Genomic DNA, 16,161 nt, shown 5'->3' with positions numbered 1-16,161 from the left:
TGGTTTAAGGGCGTGTACTGTGTATCCAATCGGACGAATGTTCTCTGTGTTTATTTCCCTGACCTATGCAAGAGAACACTGTTACATGTATTTTCCAACTGGGGCAGTTGTAGCCTAGTGGTTAAGGTACTGGGCTAGTAATTGAAAGGTCGCTGGTTCAATCCCCACCACCGCCAGGTTGCCGCTGTTGGGCCCTTGAGCAAGGCCCTTAACCCTCAACTGCTTGGACAGTATAATGCCACATACTGTAAGTCGCTTTGGATGAAAGCGTCTGATAAATGCCGAAAAATGTAAATGTGATGTAAATATTCTGTCAAACTGCTCTATTTATACATTATATGGCCAGAACTATTTGAACACTTGACCATGAGCATGTTGGACATCCCATTTCAAAAATAAATGGTATCAAAATACAGTGACCTCTGTGTGATCCTTTCAGCTATAACAACAGCTGCTCTTTTGATAAGGCTTCTCACAAGAAGTATGTCTGTAGGAATGTGTGCCTATTCATTCATAAGAGCATTTGTATGGCTGGGCACTTCACTCCAAAGCTATTCAGTGGGGCTGAGGTCAGAGCCACTGGATTTTTTTTTAAACTGAGCTTTTCTTCATGTTCGTATAGATGTTGCTTTGTGCACAGGGGCTTAATCATGCTGGAACAGGAAAGGGCCCTCCCTAAACTGTTGCTGCAAAGTTGAATGCATATTATTTCCTTTGTATAATTGATTTAATACACCTGTTAGCAACTGTTGTGGCTGAAACACTGAACTGAATAATTAGAATGGGTGTCTCAATACGTTTGTCCATATAGTATAAACAGAGAGGTCAGAAGCGACAGTAAATCTTCATTACTTACAAGGAATTATGAGACCAAACCACAAAGCTCACTGACACTTTTATTATTTTATATATTAATATTCTAAATCAGGCTTTTACTGTTCCGTTTGTTTACTTATCTAAAATATTCACTCCATGACTGACTGTATTTGAAGAATGCAGGTGTTCACAGTGCATCTGCTGCCAACCCCCCCGGTGAAGCTAATTAAAGCACTGGGAGATGGATGATACAGGAGGCTGGAACGAAAGCAGCACGACGGGGCCTTCTGTTCTATTCTCTTCTGTTCTTTACGGAATGAAAAATAACCCACATCACGTCAGCCCTACGCTATACATCTTTAAACCACATCATTAACAACACAGTCTTCCTTCCTTTTCTGCTCTGTATCTGTATCTGTGCTGAACCACAACGAAACCTGCATCTCTTTGCAAAACAGTGTGAGCTGAAACTGTGAAAACAGTGCAGTTAGCAGTGCAGTTAGCAGTTTAGCCAGGACTTATTACTGTGTATAAGGCACAGCTAATTTCAAGATATCATGTTTTGACAGCTTTAGTAATAAAACTTGGCCTAACGTAGTGTAAATGTACTAACTCACTACTATACCTGCATTTGCACATTCTAAAAATCTGCCTTGTTTGCCAGCAATGCTAGCTAATATTAAAACACACAAAAGTAAATGACCATTACATCTAAGTTTTGACTGCATTATTAGTTAAAAATGCCAGTTCTTATGACAATCATATACAACCCCAAATCAGGAAAAGTTGGGACAGTATGGAAAATGCAAATAATAAAAAAACACAGTTTCTTACATTTACTTTGACTTTTGTTTGATTGCAGACAGGATGAACCTGAGATATTTCATGTTTTGTCTGGTCAACTTCATTTCATTTATTAATAAACATCCATTCCTGCATTTCAGGCCTGCAACACATTTAAAAAAAAGTTGGGACAGTAAAGCATTTACCACTTTGTAATGTTGCCATTCCTTTTCACCACACTTAAAAGACGTTTTGGCACCGAGGATACCGAGTGATTTAGAGTTTCAGCTTTTATTTTGTCTCGTTCTTCCTGCAAACACGTCTTAAGATGTGCAACAGTACGGGGTCGTCATTGTTGCATTTTTCGTTTAAAAATTCTCTATTGGGGACAGGTCAGGAATGCAGGCAGGCCAGGCCAGTACCCGTATCCTCTTCTTCTGCATCCATGCCTTTGTAATGTGTGCAGCATGGGATTTTTCATTGTCTTGTTGAAAAATGCTGGACGTCCCTGGAAAAGATGTCTTGCTCTAAGATCTCAATGTACTTTTCTGCATTAATGCTGCCATCACAGAGGTGTAAATGACCTTTGCCAAGGGCACTGACACAACCCCATACCATGACAGACCCTGGCTCTTGGACTTGTTGCTGATAACAGTCTGGATGGTCCTTTTTGTCTTTGGTCCGGAGCACACGGCGTTCATTTTTTTCAAAAAAGACCTGGAATGCTGATTTATCTGACCACAATACACGTTTCCACTGTGTGATGGTCCATCCTAGATGCCTCCGAGCCCAGAGAAGTCGACGCCACTTCTGGACATGATTAACAAAAGGCTTCTTTTTTGCACACTTAAGTTTTAAGTATCATTTGTGCATGTAACTCTGTATTGTAGTACCTGACAGGTTTGCCAAAGTAATCCCTCACCCATGTGGTTATATCAGCTATTGTTGAGTGGCGGTTCTTGATGCAGTGCCGTCTGAGGAAAACTTAATTTTTGCTATTTTGTTTATGCATTTTACCCTTTTCCTCCCAATTTAGCATAGTCAATTCGTCTTCCGCTGCTTGAGACTCCAGTTGTGTCTAAGGAGGGTATATTCTCCTGCCCCACGCTCCCTCTGATGCGTACGCAGTACACCGACCCCTTCTTATTCACCCACACGTTTGGTGAATTCGCGCATGAGGCCAGTATTCGGGCGCAGAGAGCCACGCACTGATCCACGCGCTCCTCCACTTCCTGTACAGGCGCCTACTAACCAAGGACCTTACACAGCGTTGAAGACCCCGCCCATATTAATCTGACAGACTTTAAATGGTCAATAAAATGGTCCTGACAGACTTTAAATGGTCAATTTTGTCTGCTGCAGGTACTGCTGATTATGCCTGCTAGAGGGCGCCCAGCTGACCGTTAGCAAAGCTGAGGTTCGAACTCAGGAGTTCAGAATCTCAGTGCTGGTGTGCCAGCAGAACATCCAACTGCGCCACCTGGGCGCCTGAAATATATTTGGCAGTATGTTGGCAATCTGGTCCCACTGTGGTTTACAAGATGTAACATAAAACCTCCACAAGGGGGTGTCCTTGTACAAGTTTATTTGTTTATGTACCTGTTAAAATTTGTTGATCTCTGCAACTCATTTTTTTGGCTCGTGACCAACCCAAGGGTCATGGCCCAGGGTTTGAAACATTATGCTTGATGTCTACATTGTGCCTTCCCTTGTTTTTAAGCTAAGCCTTTATAGCACCAGTGCAAGACTTCTAGCTTCTAGTTTCGTGCAAATACCTATCTAATGATCACAGTGTTCACCATGTTAGAATGTGTGTGGTTTTCGACACTGTATGGCACTGTATGATAAGAATGTTAGAAATTACTTCATATCTACAGTTTATAGCTAACTGATTAATACCAGGTTATTGCTCACTTCCTGTAGATTTTCATCATAAGCCAGACATTAAATATAATGCGGGCAGATTAGTCGGCTAATCTTGTCTGCAACATAATTCAGCAATAAAACAAACAAGGTTTTTTAAGTAGCATCCTCTGGGTCGTCTCCCCCTCTTCAGTCAGTAAGACGATCATCTGAGGCATGAGGAGGCTCATCAGATGCTCTGACGCAAACTAGAAGGAAGAAGGAAGTTAATTAATTTACGGCTCACTGCTGCTCTCTAATTAGTTCCATTCATCAGCTCCAGTGTCGGGATTTTAGAGGAAACCACTACGCCCGGCTGCACACTAATAAGAAGAGGTGTACTGTAAAAGACAGTTACATCCTTAGATCAGTGGTTTCTAAAGCGGGTCCCGTGACATTTTCAATTGTTACAGAAGCGGCTATGAATGTGATTTTTACAAATTTAAGATATCACACCATTTAAATGTTATTCATAACCCTGGCTGGGTTTACAGGTTATTTTATTGTTCCTATAATCCAACTTATTTACTTATTTCTGACATGTAAATTTAAGAGAAAAAAAGCTTTAAAAAGGACATACTATATTAATTTCCATTGTTTTTGGAATGTCCAACAAGTTTATGGTTGGGTGTCAACATACATTTAGCCATGCCGATCAGGTGGCGCAGCGGTAAAAACACACGCTGGAACCAGAGTTGGGATCTCGAATACATCGTATCGAATCTTAGCTCTGCCTGCCGTCTAAGGCTGAGCGGCCACATGAACAACGATTGGCCTGTTGTTCAGATATGGGTGGGACTCTCTCTCATGAAGGGTGCAATTACGACCTCTGCTGGCTAATTGATGGCACCTGCACAGAGATGAGAAAAGAGTGCTCTCAGGGTGTGACTCTCCGTACACAACGCTGAGCTGCACTGCACTCGTCAAAGTGTAGGTGATAAGATGCATATGGCATGCTGCCCACGTGTCGGAGGGGGCGTGGGTTAGCTTCGTTCTCCTCAATCAGAGCGGGGATCGGCATTGGTGGAGAGAAAAAGGGGAGAAATTGCATTAAAAAAAAAAATAAACAGAAAAAACATACATTTAGCCATAAAGTGTGTGTGTGTGTGTATTTAAGTGAATTTTTCTGTTTCCAGCTTTTTTCCCCAGCAGTTTACTGCAGCAGTTAGCAGTGATGTGCAAATTGTTGCACATAGATCTCACAAGTGTTTTCTTGTTTTTAGTTGTAGCTAATTTTAGGACCCTTATTTTGCTGTTGGGGCCTTTTTAAAGAAGTTTAAAGAAGAAATGTCTGCATCTCTTTTGACAAGGAGTGTTTCACTTCCTCAAGCACATGTGACAATTACTGACTTCATCAAACTTCAGTTTTCCGTCAAGATTTTATTTTATAATATAAATATAATATATACATCGATCAGCCATAACATTAAAACCACCTCCTTGTTTCTACACTCACTGTCCATTTTATCAGCTCCACTTACCATATAGAAGCACTTTGTAGTTCTACAATTACTGACTGTAGTCCATCTATTTCTCTGCATGCTTTGTTAGCCCTCTTTCATACTGTTCTTCAATGGTCAGGACCCCCACAGGACCACTACAGAGTAGGTATTATTTGGGTGGTGGATCATTCTCAGCACTGCAGTGACACTGACATGGTGGTGGTGTGTTAGTGTGTGTTGTGCTGGTATGAGTGGATCAGACACAGCAGCGCTGCTGGAGTTTTTAAACACCTCACTGTCACTGCTGGACTGAAAATCGTCAACCAACCAAAAATATCCAGCCAACAGCGGCCCATGGGCAGCATCCAGTGACCACTGATGAAGGTCTAGAAGATGACCAACTTAAACAACAGCAATAGATGAGCGATCGTCTCTGACTTTACATCTACAAGGTGGACCAACTATTTAGGAATGTTCAATAGAGTGGACAGTGAGTGGACACAGTATTTAAAAACTTCAGCAGCGCTGCTGTGTCTCATCCACTCATACCAGCACCATGTCAGTGTCACCGCAGTGCTGAGTATGATCCACCTGCTCTGTGGTGGTCCTGACTATTGAAGCAGCATGAAAGGGGGCTAACATGTAGAGAAATAGATGGACTACAGTCAGTAATTGCAGAACTACAAAGTGCTTCTATATAGTAAGTGGAGCTGATAAATTGGACATTGAGTGTAGAAACAAGGAGGTGGTTTTAATGTTATGGCTGATCGGTGTATAATGTAATCTAATAAACTAACATACCTCACTGGCTACACACAACCTAGAGGGAGTAAGCTTGGGTCTTGACAGCTTTTAGACGTGCTTCTGCTCTATCATTTCATGCTGCAGCTTTTTGATTGTAGTGCTTTATGTGAATGTGTCCCCTAGAAACATCACTCTTGGTTCTTATACACAAAAAAGATCAACAAATTCTTACATTCACATGTAAAACTAATTGTAAATATGTAAACAAGCTTATGAAATAATAACTGACATTTATGGAAGTTCAAGAGTATATCAGAAAATAAAATGAAAGTGACCTTGGATAATGTTTCACATGCTATGTGTTTTACATTAATGTCAGATCAAATATCAGCCGCTCAGGTGGCACAGCGGTAAAGTACGCTAGCGCACCAGAGTTGGGGTTTCGAATACATTGTATCGAATCTCAGCTCTGCCTTCTGACTGGGCTGGGCGGCAGCATAAACAACGATTGGCTGTTGTTCAGGGTTAGGGGTAAAAAGTCGGATCATAGGTCCTCATAACTGGTGCAACTGCGGCCCCTGCTGGCTGACTGATGGCGCCTGCACAGGGCTGAGGAATAATGCTGATGGGGGTGTGGCCCTCCATACACAGTGCCCATCAGTGTATGAACTCGACTCGTGCAGGTGAAAAATGCAGTTTGTACTGACTGTACATTCCGGAGGGGGCGTATGTCAGTTGAGAGGCGTCCTCAGTCAGCGGTGAAGGGTCGAATCAGTATAGAGGACACAATCAGGGTAATTGGACACGACTAGACTGGGGGAGAAAATTGGGGGAGAAAGTGGGAAAAATAGAAAATATCAAATATCCAATTATATACAAAAAAAGATCATATTTTATGTAATTTTACTGTCTTATTTATTTTTCTGTCTTGCTGTTGACAGGAATGGCCCGGAAGGAGGATCAGCTTACTCCAAATCAAAAGTTGTTGGCCATCAGGTATGTAAAACAGTGACCACAGTGTGTGGAATGATCAGGAAGTAGTGTGGAATAGTAAAATGACTAAATGACCACGTGTAAAAGCTCCACCAGATGTTCGTTGGTTCTGATGTTAATGTGGATTGTAAGGAATTTTGTTTTGCTGGTTTATGTACAGGCGGATGCCCAGTCTCCTGGAGTACTTCAGCTATAACTGTAACTTCATGGGCATCCTGGCAGGCCCCACTTGTTCTTACAATGATTACATCGCCTTTATCGAAGGCAAACCCTTCCGACACAAAGAACAGGAGAGCAGTCGCAAACTACAGGATAAGAACAGGCTGAACGACCCTTCTCCTAACGTAAGGTTTTTACTGAATTTATTTACTGTATTAAGTAGCACTTACAGTTCATCATCATCATCATCATCATCCCCTCACTGAATACTGAAGATGTTGCTCTCTGCTGGAGTCTCTTAGCTTTTAATTACAGTCTCAGTACTGTGGGACTGCATAAACAAGCACAAACAATCTGAGAAAACATCACGCATTCAACAGCTTTTCATTTTGATCATTTATTTTTAATAACCACTTCATCCTGGTTAGGGTCACAGAGGGTCAGGTGCCATGCAGAAATAATGGATGGATTACCAGTCCAGGGAAATGCATGCATTCACTCACTCAGTGTGACCTAGAGGCAATTAAGAGTGGTTTTTGTGAGGGAGATAACCAAATTACATGGAGAAAGTCCTTCTGATACAGGAAGCGCATGCAGAAGTCCTCACAGACCTCAGAATCCATGTTCACAGATTGCTTTGCTGCCCAGCTTCTTTCTTATAAATAAAAAGTTGACATGCATTAGTGAAAAGCCTTTTTCATAATTGATTTACTGTAAATAGTCATACTATGCATAGATATTCCACTCATGGGTGTAGATACTATTATGGAAATGATCAGACATTCCACTAGGGGCTTCTTTTTACCTGCTGAGGACGGGGTCTCACAGAGCACAGTATTTCACACGGAGAGCCTCTTGATGCAGGTGTCTCGGTCAGGCAGCAATGAGGATCCCTGTTTACATTTACATTTTCGGCATTTAGCTGACGCTTACAGTACTGTGACAGTATATTATCTAAAAATTGAGGTTTTAGGGGTCTTGCTTAAGGGCTAGCGACCTTTCGATTACTAGTCCAGTACCCTGACCACTAGGCTACAACTGCCCAACTGAGAATAGCTGCCTGTTTCAGCTATTCTCCCTCCACCTACAGACCCATCATGAGTCTGTGTGTAGGTACCCAGCCGGCTGTTTTATTGCTGCACCACCCAATCACAGATTGTAATGTCTGTATAATACTGTATTGCTGTTAAGTGTTCACACTTTTTTTAACCATGTGATTTAATTTTAATGTTGTATGTTTTATAAAAGTTTCTTTTTGCATTTTGTGTGAGAATTTGTAGATTGTATAAAATAGCTAAGAACGATCCGCTTCTTTTTTCATTGACAGATGGAGGTTATTCGTAAACTGGCTACCTGCTTCATCTCTCTGATGGTCTTTCTTTCCGTCTGCAAAGTCTGTCCCGTGGAACGAAACATTGACGACGACTTCATCGCCAAAACCCCTTTCTATGCCCAAGTGGTCTACCTGTATCTGTCCATGCTGACCACTCGGCCCAAATACTACTTTGTCTGGACTCTGGGTTAGTTTTCTGAAACATACAGTAATAAAAATCTTTCTGCAAAAGTTTTTCATTTCTAATGTAAAACACTAAAGTCTACCACATTACAGGTTAGGTATGGCTAAAATGCTAACTGGACCTTAAGGGCATGTTTGGCTAAAATCTCCCAGTCAAAAGAAACGGCACCTTACTGGTGTGATCAGAGCTGTAATCTGAATCGTATTTTACAACCGAGACCGAATCCAGGATGCTCAGTACTGCTAACATTCTATGTCGTTATATCCTGTGTCTGATCTGTGACCCTGCGTCCATGCTGTTTCAGCTGATGCCATTAACAACGCAGCGGGCTTTGGCTTTAATGGCTACAATAATGATGGAGTGGCGCAATGGGACCTCATTTCCAACCTGAGGATAATGAACATAGAGGTCAGGCTTTTTTTCATTACCCGCTTTACCTCGTTCATAAATTACACAAGAGAAGATTTCTCATTCTCTTTCTGTCCTGTTTCAGTTTGCCACCAGTTTTAAAGTGTTCCTGGATAACTGGAATATTCAGACAGCACACTGGCTTAAAAGGTAAAATGATTGTTGACAGAATGTTCATTTTGTTGAGCCTAGATTTTACAAGGTGCCAGTGTTTTGTCTAGAACCGTATTAAATTTTTTTAAAACAGCACAGGTTCAGGTCACATAGAAGTGATTCTCTAAATGCTGCTGGTATGAAATGAGTAATTTGCTTAGAGGTGTTATATTTAAGGGACAAAGAAAATTTACTTTAGCACTATTAAAATAAGAAGCTAATAAAACAAGTGGTTTAAAATGATGTTAAAACATGATTAAAACGAGTACACATCAATAGTTTCAAGCAGAAACAGTTTTGTTCTTGCAGTTTGCTTGCAGTTTTTTTTCTTGCAGTGTCACAGCTGTGCCACTATTCTGCCTCTTTGCAGTAAATCTAAATCTGAAGGTTGCATTGCTTGCTTTCTTGTAAAATGCAGGCTTATAATTTTTTTTTCTATTTAAATGGTGCTTAATAAAAATGGGCTAAAATAATATTAGAATAATTAAACGGTTATTATTAAATATATTCAGCAGTTTAATTATTATGATGTCAATATATAATACTGGCATCTGCTTAGGTGTCAGAGAAAATTCTCTACAGTTGTAAGATGTGTTTGTGGTTTGTTGTATTTCCTGTGCAGGGTTTGTTACGAGCGCTGTCCTTACAACCCCACAGCCGCCACCTTCATACTCTCAGCTATGTGGCATGGAGCTTACCCAGGCTACTACCTCACCTTCCTCACAGGCATTGTTATCACGCTGGCAGCCAGAGCGGTAAAGAACTTTCTGAAATTGGATGTGTGTGATATGTAAGTCACTTAATCACAATCAGGATCACAGTGGGTCCAGAGCTTAGCCAGAAGGACTGAAATATAGGACTGCAAGGCAGAAATATAACCCCGGAAAGGGACTCACTCACCCAGACCAGGTACATTTTAGGGTAGTCCATCTAAATACAGACATGTTTTGGGAGGTGGAAGAAAACGGATATGGACACGGGGCTAAAACTCCTCACAGGCAGTGACCAGGAGCAAGATGCTATATGGTTGACCAGTCAGGCGACGACATACAAACATGATTGGCTATGTTGTTGGGGGTAGGGGGTTAGTCGAGGCCTTAGGATGGATTGTTGTCCTGTTCGGGATGTGTTATTGCATTGTGCCCAGCCCACTGTGACCCTGACCAGGATTAAGTGGTGGTCAACGTGAAAATCCTATGAAACATTAAATGTGCCACTTTTGCACATGCAACACTGTTTTATTTATGTTATTTATTAATTTACATTTAGCAAATAAACTCTACTTATATATTAAAATGTGCAGAATGAATAATTTATTATTTTTTTCTACAAAAACATTGAACAGGCAATAACTATAGGGTAAAAGAAAAGTTTAAGTAAAAATGTGTGCACAAATTTGTGCATTTGCACTGTGGTACCTTTTTCACTATCTTTGTATGAATGTTCCAGATAACGTAGTTTTTTAATCCTTGACAGCCCTTTTTAATACTCATACAAAATAAAAACCTAAAAACCATGCAGGCATTTACTTGTAAATTGTATATGACATTGTAATGCAGTTATTTTAAACGATTATTTGTTTATTTTGCCTTCGCAGTAAACACATCACTCTTTATATTAAACAATTATTTCAGTTAAGGTGAATATGTAAAAGGACAGGAAGTATTGACTTAGGAATAAAACCACTAATCATGTATCGACTGAAATTTAAACCCTCTTTTAAATGCATAAAGGAGATGAAACCTCCGCAGGTTATTGAAGACACTTCAGAGAAAGGAGATTGATCCACTTAAGCAGTCAGTTAGTGTGGTGCCTGCCTGCCAGACGGCTAATACTTAAGTAAGATGGACGGAAGGCTCAGTGGAGGGCAATGAAGGGTTGTCTGCCTAGATTTAAAACTCACTGAAGCAAGCCGAATTTAATGGCAAACCGCAGGGAAATGTTAAGAGATTCAGGTCTGACTGTATTTTACATTTATGATCTTCAATCCTGGCATTATATGACACTATTCACCTTTAATTTTTACCTTCTTGCTATTTTCCCCTTGAGGCGTTATACATTCAATCATTTGGCATAGTTGGAAGGGTGAAGGGGAAAATTTTTACACTGTATCTATCTATCTGTCTATCTGTTTATGATGATTATGATGATTATGATATACGAGATAATTAAGTGTTCCCTTCATCTTTTAACAGTATATACACCGATCAGCCATAACATTAAAACCACCTCCTTGTTTCTACACTCACTGTCCATTTTATCAGCTCCACTTACCATACAGGAGCACTTTGTAGTTCTACAATTACTGACTGTAGTCCATCTATTTCTCTACATCCTGCTTTCACCCTGTTCTTCAATGGTATTAGACACTCTTACCTAGTTGGTCCACCTTGTAAATGTAAAGCCAGAGACGATCACTCATCTATTGCTGCTGTTTGAGTTGGTCATCTTCTAGACCTTCATCAGTGGTCACAGGACGCTGCCCATGGGGCGCTGTTGGCTTGATATTTTTGGTTGGTGGACTATTCTCAGTCCAGCACTGATAGTGAGGTGACACACTAACACACCATCACCATTTCAAAGTCACTGCAGTGCTAAGAATGATCCACCACACAAATAATACCTGCTCTGTGGTGGTCCTGTGGGGGTTCTGACCATTGAAGAACAGCATGAAAGGGGGCTAACAAAGCATGCAGAGAAACAGATGGACTACAGTCAGTAATTGTACAATTTCAAAGTGCTTCTATATGGTAAGTGGAGCTGATAAAATAGACAATGTGTGTAGAAACAAGGAGGTGGTTTTAATTCTATGGCTGATCAGTGTATGTATTTGTATCATATAGCCAACGTGATAGCCAGTGGTACCCTGACTATTGTTAGGTACCGGGATGAAATCCTCAGAGCCATAGGCAGACATTACACTGGTGCACTGGGCCCTGGTGCAGGACAATGCCGGCCTCATGTGGCCAGAGTGTGTAGGCAGTTCCTGGATGCCAAAGGCCTTTATGCCATTGACTGGTCTTCCATGTTCCTTAGACCCAAATTCACTTGAGATCTTCTGGGATGTTATGTATCAGTGCATCCGGTGCTGCCACTTAGTGCCACAGACTTTCCAAGAGCTCACTGATGCCCTGACCCAGGTGTGGGAGGACATCCCCCAGGACACCATCCGCCATCTCATCAGGAGCATGCCCAGACGTTGTCGGGAGTGCATACAGACACATGGGGGCGTACACACTACTGACTGACGCGATGAAATTGACACATATTGCATCATCTTGTGATTTAAATGTTTTACTTTGATTTTCTGTGTGATATTGAATCCAGGTCTCAGTAGGTTGATGATTTTGGTTTCCATTGACCGTTTGTATGATATTTTGTTCTCCACAAATGACACAATTTATATCAGCAAAGATTTTCAACTTGAATCTTTCGTTCCTTTAATTCTTTTGAGCAGTGTGTGTATATATATTTATGTTTTTTTCCTTCTCTTATTGCTTCCTTAGGTAAGGCACAATGTAAGACCATACTTCTTGGGTTCAGCAACACACAAGTTTGTGTATGATGTCATCACATGGGCGAGCACACAGATAGCTATTTGTTACACTGTCGTGCCCTTTGTGTTGCTGTCGGTCGGTCCCTCACTTAAATTTTACAGGTATGTTCACAATTATAAAACAAAACACTTTTGCTTCTTTACCTTAAAAACTACAGAAACTGATTTTAATGCATCAAATAATAATTTACATTAACAACCTGCATATATAGGCCGCTCAGGTGGTGCACACACGCTGGAACCAGAGCTGGATCTTAAATACATCGTATCGAATTTCAGCTCTGCCTGCCGTCTAAGGCTGAGCGGCCACATGAACAACGGTTGGCCTGTTGTCCAGATGGGCGGGACTAAGCCGGATGGGGTCTCTCTCTCATGACTGGTGCAATTACGACCTCTGCTGCTGATCGATGGCACTTGCACAGAGATGAGAAAAGAGTGCTTTCAGGGTGTGTCTCTCCGTACACAACGCTGAGCTGCACTGCACTCGTCAAAGTGTAGGTGATAAGATGCATACGGCATGCTGCCCACGTGTCGGAGGGGGCGTGGGTTAGCTTAGTTCTCCTCAATCAGAGCAGGGATCAGCATTGGTGGAGAGGAAGCATGACGCAATCGGGCAATTGGGCTCGCTAAAAAAAAGAGAGAAAAAGGGGAGAAAATGCATAAAGAAAATAAAAAAACAAACAAACAAAAAAAACGATCTGCATATATGAACTGTATACCCCATTTCTGCACCTGTTAAAAATTGTTATAGCTAAAATCACCAAATCCATAAGTTAAAAGGGGTTTAAAAGGGGTGTCTACGAGTTACGGGCATGCAGCATATGTAAAACGTGTTTCATAATATATTTTATCTTATCTCCCCTCTCTCTCTACTTTTCTGTTCTTTATTTTAGGTCATGGTACTTTTCCATCCATATAGGCTGTGTGTTGTTGGCCATAGCTCTTCCAGTCAAACCTCGGCACCTGCGACTGAAGGAGCAGCAGAGTTCAGTTTCCTCCAGTTCCGACTCTACAAGCAACCAGAAACTCAAAGCTACATGAGCCCAGTATTTACACCTCCACTTTAGCACACTCAACGGCCAGCGCTCCCATCTGCAGACACATGTGAAGCGAGTCGGCCAATGAAACACAGAAACAGACCAATAAAAACAAACAAGCCCCTGTTTGGACTCATTCAGTTGGTCCATACACTGACCTGGGCTCAAAATGGTGGTACCAGAACTTACTTGGTAATGACTTGAGGGGCTGGGTTTGAATCTGACTGATGGTGATGTTAAGATGGGATAAGAATACCCTGATGTATTGAATCATGCTATTTTTCCTCTAAACCCCCATCACCACTCTGTTATTTGTGAGAATCAGGCAGCAAAATGTTGCAGGAGACAGAGACAGAATTATTTTTAAAAAAGCTCATGAACTGGAGATCCTGTAATATTACCAAAACACATTTGATATTTAAGAGAGCTGACACTAAGGTTCCAAAAATAAATATTGTGATACCTAAAAATAAAAAATTTACAATGATCATGTTTAAATAGGGCAGCACAGTGATGTTGCTGGTACACTTGGTGCCATATAGCAACATGGGTCCTAGCCTTCGGTCACAGTCTGTGATGGGTTTGGCAGTCTTTCTGTGGGAAACTGTGGGTTTCCTCAGTGTAGTCTGTTTTCCCCCCACATCCCAAAATATGTATAAGGTGGATTGGCTACTCTAAATTGTCGCTAGTTGTAGGTGAGTGAGTAAATGAGTGTGTAATCCCTTATCCCAGTTGTATTATGACCTTGTATCCAGTGTTTCTGGGTCCCACCAGACCAACAGCAGCCCTGACTAGAATATAGTAATGAAAATAACGAAATTGACTTATAATTGAAACAAAGCTGAACAGTGACCACCTATTTTTCATAATCTTGGTGGAAAATACGTTGTATATACCATCTATTCTGAAATTTAGTGTTTCCTATGGATATGGTTACCTCTCGCCTTTAAAATCATTGGCTACTCTAAATTGTCCATAGGTGTAAGTGAATGATGCTGTGGAATGAATTGGTCTTTGAATAAAATGAAGTCAATATTGAAAATAAAGAACTATAATAATCTAAATTTGACAGTTTTTATTTGCAGTATTTTCTGAAAAATGTTCAGAATCTTGAAATAATGAGCTAGCACTTTTGATTCCAAGGCTGCTGAAAATGTGGACTGTGGACTGTGGCTGTTTATCTCTGTGCGGTTTACAAATGATTATTTCCCAATTTATACTCTTATAGACTGTCTAGAGTTTTCTGTTATTTTCAAGTATATGATTTAAACCCATAATAATAAGGCTGTTCAGTTCTTGTCATGTCATATTTGGATGAATTTGTTTTTTCATTGTTTTCTCAAAACCTTGTCCCTTCTGATTCCACATAAATCATAGAAATAGATTTTTAAACATGATTATTGATATGTCAGAGTATTCTGCACTAAGGAAAAGCTGTGGATGAGAAATGTTTGCCCAGTGACAAACCCAACTTTGTAAATGTGATTAAATAAGAACCTTTCATAACTTCACTTGTGCTGTGTGTTTATAATATTGCAGTTCATGGTATTCCCTTAGTCGTGATAAGTTCTTATCTAGTATTGATAGACAAATCTGTTTCATTAGTATTCGGTTTATATGCTTATCTCCAACACAATAATGTTCATTTTACAGTGCAGTACAGAATGTTCCTGCTGCTGGTCACTATTAATCATTAATGTGAGGTCATTTGTACTGACAGATAAATAGAATATTCTGTTACAATTAGAAAAGGCTCTAAATGCCAACTTAAGCTAAATTTCCGAGCAGTGTTTCACATCATCTGTCCTGTAATATTTAGCCATAAAACTTGCACTTTGTGCTGTACACATTCCACTGTTGGACAAGAATCATTAACCTAACAAGAATCATTAACAAAAACATCAGGAAAGTGCTTGTAATACACCAAACAAATTCATATCCCATCATGTGACATATTATTAAGTATACACATTTACATTATTTTACAGGCAGAAAGTTTATGGTTAGGTCTATTGTGTTTATCATTAGAATCATGTGCAACCTGTTAAGTGTAAAAGCAACCAGTTTATATAATGTTTAAGCATTTTACAAACCTATTTGGGAAGATTTGTGAGGTCAGGCACTGCAGTTTATGTTTGAATGTATCTAAAGGTGTGAATTGGGTTGTCAGGACTCATATCTTTATGGACCTTGGGCACTGTCATGCTGACACAGTTAAGGGCCTTTTGTTGGAAGCATGTAATTTATTTCATATAATGAAATTTGTAAATCTCTTCACATCTTCAAATCTCTTTGATTAAGTTCGGTTTTATTGTGGTCAATGGATATTCCCAATCATTAGCAATAGTAAGAACAAGCATATTAACTGTTATAATTCTTTTTCTATTGATAAGTCTAATAAAAAATAATTTTGAGGCCAGTACCGACAGAAATTTTTATACAAATGTGGCCTCTGCTGGCTGGTCAAGGTGACTGCATAAGGGGTGGGGTAGTCCCCAGCAGCATAGCATGTCTCACACACAACCTAACATAACACAGTGTTAGGTTATGAAAGATTTCAAGGACCATGAGTAGGGCCTAAGGGGAGCCTGATTAACACAAATGGTCTGAAAATAAGGCCTTAGACAGGAAACTCAGAACTAATATTTATA

The 16,161-nt window shown here is 40.4% G+C and overlaps 1 protein-coding gene across 3 annotated transcripts in view; it reads left to right on the top strand.

Annotated features, from left to right (window-relative positions):
- Window positions 1-15,016, top strand: part of mboat2b (membrane bound O-acyltransferase domain containing 2b) — a 45,082-nt gene extending 30,066 nt beyond the window's left edge. For all 3 annotated transcript variants that reach the window (XM_063002319.1, XM_063002321.1, XM_063002322.1), the window contains 8 exons: window positions 6,629-6,683; window positions 6,841-7,024; window positions 8,167-8,359; window positions 8,661-8,764; window positions 8,850-8,914; window positions 9,540-9,672; window positions 12,424-12,575; window positions 13,367-15,016. In XM_063002319.1, coding sequence (XP_062858389.1) covers window positions 6,629-6,683; window positions 6,841-7,024; window positions 8,167-8,359; window positions 8,661-8,764; window positions 8,850-8,914; window positions 9,540-9,672; window positions 12,424-12,575; window positions 13,367-13,514 — 1,034 coding nt within the window. In that variant the 3' untranslated portion in view covers window positions 13,515-15,016. The remainder of the gene's footprint in view (window positions 1-6,628; window positions 6,684-6,840; window positions 7,025-8,166; window positions 8,360-8,660; window positions 8,765-8,849; window positions 8,915-9,539; window positions 9,673-12,423; window positions 12,576-13,366) is intronic.
- The last annotated feature ends 1,145 nt before the right edge of the window (window positions 15,017-16,161 follow it).

This window comes from Trichomycterus rosablanca, chromosome 9 (assembly GCF_030014385.1).
Source record: "Trichomycterus rosablanca isolate fTriRos1 chromosome 9, fTriRos1.hap1, whole genome shotgun sequence".
Taxonomy (NCBI): Eukaryota; Metazoa; Chordata; class Actinopteri; order Siluriformes; family Trichomycteridae; genus Trichomycterus; species Trichomycterus rosablanca.
The sequence above is the reverse complement of the archived record's forward strand: the minus strand, read 5'-3'. Positions and strand labels throughout refer to the sequence as shown.